The sequence below is a fragment of the Telopea speciosissima genome, chromosome 7 (genome assembly GCF_018873765.1).
Source record: "Telopea speciosissima isolate NSW1024214 ecotype Mountain lineage chromosome 7, Tspe_v1, whole genome shotgun sequence".
NCBI lineage: Eukaryota > Viridiplantae > Streptophyta > Magnoliopsida > Proteales > Proteaceae > Telopea > Telopea speciosissima.
The window spans coordinates 63,817,871-63,825,594 of record NC_057922.1 but is presented as its reverse complement, the minus strand read 5'-3'; the positions used below and the strand labels follow the sequence as shown (position 1 = coordinate 63,825,594).

General features: G+C 40.6%; 1 protein-coding gene across 1 annotated transcript; it reads right to left on the bottom strand.

Moving 5' to 3' along the window:
- Positions 1-507: 507 nt before the first annotated feature.
- LOC122667479 (protein Brevis radix-like 4) lies at positions 508-7,227 on the bottom strand. The gene is made up of 6 exons (XM_043863753.1): positions 7,144-7,227; positions 6,789-6,981; positions 6,314-6,696; positions 3,157-3,292; positions 2,297-2,691; positions 508-902 (listed from the first exon to the last, which is right to left on the bottom strand). Exons 2-6 carry the CDS (start codon positions 6,906-6,908, stop codon positions 824-826), a joined length of 1,113 nt encoding a protein of 370 aa, XP_043719688.1. The 5' UTR covers positions 6,909-6,981; positions 7,144-7,227; the 3' UTR covers positions 508-823.
- Positions 7,228-7,724: the final 497 nt, after the last annotated feature.

Here is a 7,724-nt window from a genome sequence, read left to right as displayed (position 1 = left end):
TTTTACTAACTCTCTCCCCCTCCTTCCTAGTCAGAGCATGACTCTAATAAAGGGAGGGGGGGGGGGCTTAGAATTATGGTTATATACACCACTCCAAGTCTTTATGTTCTCTGTGGGATTCCATCTGTTCCCAAGGATTTGTGGTATTAAATTCTCTTTAGAGAAGCCTTTCATAATATTTAGAGATTGTTGAAGATTGTTCATGGTGCTCATAATCAAAAGCTTTGTTTTTTTATCTCTCTTCCGATGTCTTCCCATATGCGTTCAGGTAAAATCCAAACCGAATCTATTTGGATCATCAATTAATTGATCTAATAGTTTCTGATAAGCCATCCAAAAAATCCAAGTGTTTTCCCCCCCTTCTTTCCTTTTCCTTTCCATACTTTTTCTCCACAACCAAATGGACGAGTACCAAAAAACGGAAAAGAAAAACACTTTAGCTTGGAGGGAAGAACCAAAACAACGCTGAGAGAGATACATGATTAGGCAAATAAAACAGAGAGGGATACGAATAGCAAATGCCAAAGTGTATATTACTGTGAGCTGCTTTTAACTTGAACAGATACTTTTATCTATAACTATCATTTTACCCACCAATCATATCCCTTCTGGCAACATCTACTTACACTTAATCCCCAATTCACCTAGAGAGAGAGAGAGAAGCACAACCTCCAATAAACATTCATGTGCAGTTTGTTATGCACTGTGGGAGAGAGAGGGATCCAATCAACAAAGCTGGCGGGTGCCTGCGACACATAATGCCGCCGTTGGGGGGCGGCTGAACCACCACCACCACCACCGCTAGCAGCTAACATTTCCTCAATCACAAGTACTGTTCATGTATTCTGGCTCTGTTTTCTTCCCACCACAGCCTTGCGTGCATCTCCCCGAACCTATCACGGCTGAACCGAAATCATCACAAACAAAGATCAGTACTCCAAAAAGATAAAAGAATAAAACGACAAATAGAACCCAAAAAAGGAAGGAACAGAGGAAAGGAAAAGTCTTTAGTTATGAATGGATACCAACCAATGAAACCTAGAGTATTACAAAGATATTTAATCCCCGGGCTATCCCAGAAGAAATCTGATGCTATAGTTCCACCATCATATCATCCACTCAACCTAATACAAGCTGCCATCTCCATGGCTTCCATATGGCAAGCCTTCCTATTTTCACCTTGAGTTAGTCAAATGATAACCAGCAGAGAGGATCCATCAGGAACATCACTACCCAAGAACAGATCTGCCTAATTGTTGTCATAAACAAATGTCACTGGATAAACTATTTGACATATTTGAGATAGTAAATAGGCTGGATTTAATGACCTTCAGTTGTGAAAGAATTATGAGCAAATAGAATAACACCCTCCACCCATCCCCATAGTAAAAAGATAAAAAGGGAAAGAAGGGAGAACCATCTGTTGCAGTGTACATTATTTGATCATAATCGATTGGAAAGATCAATCAACCAATAGTGAAATTGGTGAGAGCCTGAGATGCCATATGATTACACAACTTATAGAGCTTATTAGAATCTAACAGTGTCCCCTGGGATCAGGGTTCCCACAGCACCAATCAGGATGTGACTGATTCTTTGGCCAGGGTACTCTGATTTTGATATTGTATACCAAGGACAAGACAGTAATACACCTTGTAAAACAACCGAACAGGGTGCACCTTTGCAGTTCCTGCAGCAGCTACTGGAATCCGAACTTGGCCTCAGACATACATCTCATGCTTTATTTTCAGAGAGTCCAAAACTGGTTTCTGGATTATGTATTAGACATTAATGATTAAAAAAAAAAGAGAAAAGGAAAAGATGCAAATAAGGATAATAATGTGCTTACAATTTGACGTGGACTTTATAGCAGATACTTACTAAACTCATGCATGGCACTTCTAGAACAACCCAGTTGAGAGTAAAATTTATGCATTGTTAGGGTACCAAGTTACTTTGAAGTCCAATCTCAATCTGGGTTATATTTGGGTCACAAGCCACATGTAATGAACCTGCTAATCAATTTCCATTTTTCTTGCAGCAGACTTGACTTAATCCAATCAAACTTTGAAATCAGCCTATTTTGGGCTGCAAAGTTTCCAACATGATTGAATCCAACCCATTCCCACCTCTAGATCATGGTCATTAAATGTAGGGAGTGCATATGTTGCTACAATATATTCTCCAACTCCAATCGTCCTTTGCGATGAGACACCAAATTGGAGTTGCCTCAAGGCAAAGATAAATGGAAGGCCTCATACAGAAAAATCATTTGAAGAATGCAAGAAATTCTAACCTGAATCTGACGCGTCTGAGCTCCCTTGCACCACCAGGCAATGCTCTGATTGTAATGTAGACACCAGGTTCATCCTGTTCAACCCACTCTGTCTCCTGATCACTAGCATTACTAACAGAAAGCTCTCCAGAGCGATCTCCCTCCCTTGATGAGCTTGTCCTTATAGACGCATCCATAGATGATGTCTCAGTCTTCGCCCCGCTGATGCTAGAAAGTTTTGGTGTTGAAGTGAGGCCACCTGAATCATGGTAATGGCGAGATTGCATTGGGTGGTGGTCAAGTGAATCTGAGGATGAGTAGCCCATTCCCATTGGACGCTGGAAGTTACGAGGTAAGCGCTCTTTGCTCAATGGCGGTGTCATTGGACTGTCCTCAGCTGATTCAATCTTTGAGCTCTGAATAAGGAAACATAGGTATCATCAGAAAATATAACCACCAAAATCACAATGAGTAACCAAGAGTCATAACAGTATTGCAAGGAAACATGGGCATCATCAGAAAATATAACCTCCAAAAGCACACTGACTAAGCAAGAGTCATAACAATATTGCATTTGGCTTTTCAACAATTTATCAGATGGTAGCCAAACCCTAAGCCAATCTATTGAACCTAACCCAAGTCAGGTTGTCCAGTACCTCAAACCTGGTGCAACCTGAATGCTTTGAGTTTCAGGCTAAGCCAATGTCTGAAATGTCAACCCTAGTATCATAAGGTTGGGTTGGAATGGAAGTGTTCAAGAATCAAGATTGAGCTACAGTGAGGTAAGTATCCTAGTGTAAAACTTGCACATCAAACACCATAAGAATCACTCAATAATGGTTGTAATCTTTCTAGGAGAGGGGAAGTTGAAGGTGCCTGACCTCATCCTCAGATCTTGGTGGGGTTGGCAGTGGGACAGCTTGGCGATTGAACCTCTGGACATTGTACAGCTCCATGACTTTGTCATAGTTCTCTGCCCACCACCTCTGAGCTTGCCATTTATTAAACATCTCCCGGCTAATCAAGCAAAAGAAATTATCAATCAGCAACCATAATCTTTTAATCAGAAGTACAAAGCAGAAATCTAACATAGACATATGTTAAGGACTTTGTTAAACAGAAATATCAAAACCCCTGAATCATTAATATACCCATGCCACATATATTGCAACGTCATAATTTGAATGTCTGTTTTGCAAGGAAATAATGTGCTTAGATAAACCGACGCGTTGAAATTTATACTATTCATAAGCAATACATAAACAATAGTTGAAAGAAAGAGCAATATAAATGATAAACAAATGTAAATGTGTGTCCAAAACTAAGTGTCACTTACTACCTAAAGCATCCAAATTTTCAGATTATATAGTCCTGTACTCCTTTTACATAGCTCACAAGAGAATAATGAGAACTTTCTGATATTGAAACCTAGTACGGAGGGGGAAAACCAAATTCCCAATGGAAAGTAGAAGACAATTAACTACTTAGTAAGTCATATAGAACATCACAACTATTTGAACCCAGCTAGGACAATTATCTTCCTTCGTATCACCATCATTACACAAGTGGAACAAGTTCTCTAGGTGATGGTAGGATGTTCCATTTGGAAGCTTAGTTGACAGCCCAAGAGGCCTGGGAAATTAACACTGACAAATCCATAGTATCCCTTGACGGATGAAAAGTCACAGATTGCCCACTTCTTATTTCCACACATTAAAATAGGTGAGATGACATAGCAAAGAAACCTAGGTTGGCATCCCAAGAACTCCCCCTCTCAATTCCCTCCTATAATGCACAATATCACTGGCAACGTTGACACAGTTGACCTCACAACTTAAGAGGTTTAAGTCCAGTCCACATACTGGGAAGCCAGTTTGCAAAATGATCCACTTTAGGTGTATAGCAAAATAGATGTGGTCCCACACAACAAAATCAAGAGTTCAACCAAACCCTGGACCTGGTTCATACTGTTTATAACTTAATATGGTTTAGAGACATCTGATATTTTCATTCCAGAAAACAAAAGGCAAAAAGTTAAACTTCACAAATTGGATGTTAGCTACTATTTGTCTCTTTTGAGTTAGAGCACAACAGATGCCGTTAATTTGCTCAAACTACCAAAAGAAAATTACAAGAAAAAAGGAAGGTGCAAAAAAGATAACTCTAAAGTTATTTTGAGGAGTGGGGGTGGAGATCAGACCGGCAGAGAGAGAGAGAGAGAGCAGAGCAGAGCAGAGTGAAACAAAAAGCATTTTACAATGCTATGACACGACAATAATGCTTAAGGTTCCACTTCCACACTCAGTCTCCATTTCACAATAAATTGCACTCTTTTCCTCTTTACAATTTAGCTTCAATTACATTTCGGTGGCCAAGACCAAAATGATATCTTCTGATAAATCATGCATTCAGTTTGGAAATTTCAGTATTAACTTTTTGGTGAATATATGTACATGCATGAAGTGTATGTATCACATTAATATTTTATTATAATATCATAATTTATATGAACATTCATATATTAAATGGACAAGTGCTTCAGTCCTAGTGGTTGAGGCGATACTGTACACTAGAGAAAGACTAAGTTTGAGTCTCCTCATTTACAAATGTTTTTCATAGAGTCCCAATCCATACAAACTTTAGGCTTTGCAGGAGAAACTTGCTGAAATTTTCAGAAAAAAGGGACTAAACGTGACCAAAACCGAAATGAACAGTTTCAGAGTCTTGTTTCATTCCAGTTAAGAGACTGATACCAAAATTCGGCCGAAATTTCACAAAACGAAATGAAATTTACAAGCTTTACACTACTTGATTGTTGGTACTATTGTTTTCTAATAAATGCCTTAAATTTTTAAGTTGGGGGTGACTTCAATTCTTGTCTATTTAAAAAAAAATACATATAATCTAATCAAAATCATTTATTGATGGACAAGGATGGAATAGCTCATGTGATCATTTCCCTCACTGAAGGATAGCAGCTGATAAAAACCAAGCAGTATGGTGAAAAATAAAGTCTATAAAGTAACACAAAAAAAATTAAAATGTTTTTACCAAATGAAGGACGATCCATAGGTCAGACCAAACCTCAGCATGCTCACTTTAGAGTGTTGGATTAATTTTCAGTAGGCTAAAGATGTAAAAGTTTTCAGTACAAGATGGAAACTTGAATTTTTTTTTTTTTTTTGGGTGGCGGGGAGTGGGGTTGGGGGGGAAGAGTCTATGAGATAATATATTAATAGCTGACCATGACAACTTCAAGACTCTAAGAAGTCACTGAACCCAGAGACTCCAATGACTTGCACCCAGCGGGGTCTTTCATTGAACCATAACTGACTATTGGATGAAAGGATGGACCCAGCTTGCCTGGCTACTTCGCTCTCAGCAAGCTTGACGACGACCAACATACAAGACTGAACAAGAATAGGAGGATGACATGGAGTTAAAGGAAGACTAGTTACAAGGTTTCTACTGATAAAAGGGTAAAATACCGGGGACATGACATTCAGATTACACTAACGACGATGACATAAGCCGAATTGCTATCTACGGGGTTCCATGACCAATCCGTCTCATGACGTGTCTCAAGTCTCAACAACCCGCATGTGCAGCAGGCACTTTCAAAAACTTTCCCCAACAATGATCGTCCATCTCCATATACTACAGTCTACACGCCCCAAAAGCCTCTACTAACGCCAACCGGTTCCGCTTAAACCGAACCGACAAATCCGTTCAGCCCTAATACAATGATAAATTTGGGTTAAGACTTTGGACTAGTAAACGCTTCCATCAATTTGAAGGGTTGATGTTGATCCCACGACAACAAGGCCACAGATTAGATCAAGGTACGATTCTAATCGAATGGTAATGCGTACACACACACACGATCGTCGCATGGTTACCGTTAGAGACCGAATCAAACAGTCCCAGTTACGAAGTAACCATCAAGGACAAAGAACCTTCAAACCTGTCCAGATTAACGGTTTAACGCTCAAACCGAATCATTACTGTTCGCATCTGATCGTACAGAAAACGAAATACCTGAAGCGGATCCGCTTGAGATCGTTGCCTCCCTGAGGCAGCGAAAGGAATGTGATGAGAACACCAGGCTCAACCTGCGCAACCCACTCCTTTGGCTCTTCTTCCTCCATGAACACAACTGATTCAGTTCGACTGCTAACCGATGGAGGCGTCCCTTCACCGCTAGAGAGCCCCTTCAGTCTCGCTTCCATCTCTTTGCCCCACAGCCTTGGCGTAGAGCTAGAGCTAAACGTCCCCGTTCGACGGTAAGAGCCGTGAAACCTCTCCGACGCCGATGCAGCCTCAGACTCGGCGTAGTTCGGGCGATGTTGATGTCCAGACGATCCCGAACATGGCTTGCAGTGGCGATATGCTCCCGATGCCTTCAATGCCATGTCCTTGATCTGAAAATCTTCAATCTCTCCGTTAGATATAATTCAGCAGATTTCAAAAGAACAAACATGAGGGAAAAGGACATGAACCCAGCTTAGTCTACCTGAGCGGTTAAAGCTTTAATTGCTTGCTTAGTGCTCGGTGTACCGCCGGTCTCCTCGCCTTCTGGTTCATGAAGCGATCCGCCGCCGAGCTGCTTCGAACAAGCGACGCACGTCAGCATTTTCTCTCACACTCCTTCTGAACCTGATTTCTGTCCAGAATCGATTACGCAAGCGAGATAAAGATCCAAGCAGCTGTGACAAAAAAGGGGAAAAAATGAATTTATAATTTACTCACACCCGCAAATCGGTTTTACATTTGTAAACCAGGGAAACGTAACATACAATCTCTATTCCTCTAATCTTTCTTGCGGTGCTGGTCTAGGAGTTCACAGTTCAGACTCGTCAGTCCCAAACCTGGAATCAACATCAAATCAGGCTCCAAGAAACCAATTATCTCCATTAACTTGTAGAAATGAGTTGGAATGTTGATCGAAGCCTTGCAAATTCACCCTAATCAATTGAATGCTTCAAGAACGAATACATACGCCATCACATCGGAAAACTAAACCTCGACATCTAAGTTTCAGTCCGCTCATGGTCGAAGCTGGGAAGGAAAACCTCAAGTGTTCATACTAAGCACTTTAATGCCTCACAAATTATGATTTAATGACCATCTAAAGAATTCAAAAGCAAAAAACAAAAAGAGGACGAACAAAAGAAAATTGAATGACAGAAGCCGGGAGAGGTTAAAAACCAGAAGAACTAGTTAAACAAAGTAAGATTCGAGAAAGCAGAGCTTAGTACCTGATGCACTCTTGAGTGCTAACGTTAATGGCGAAACTAGGGCTTCAGTTTGGTCGATTTTTTAAGGGGATCGAAAGGGCTCAGGACCTCAAGCTCTTGAGCCGCATTTTTCCCCCCCCTTCAGACACAGAGAGTGAGTGCTCAGCTGAATGACTGATGAGTGAGAAATACTCTCTCTCGTTTCTCCACTG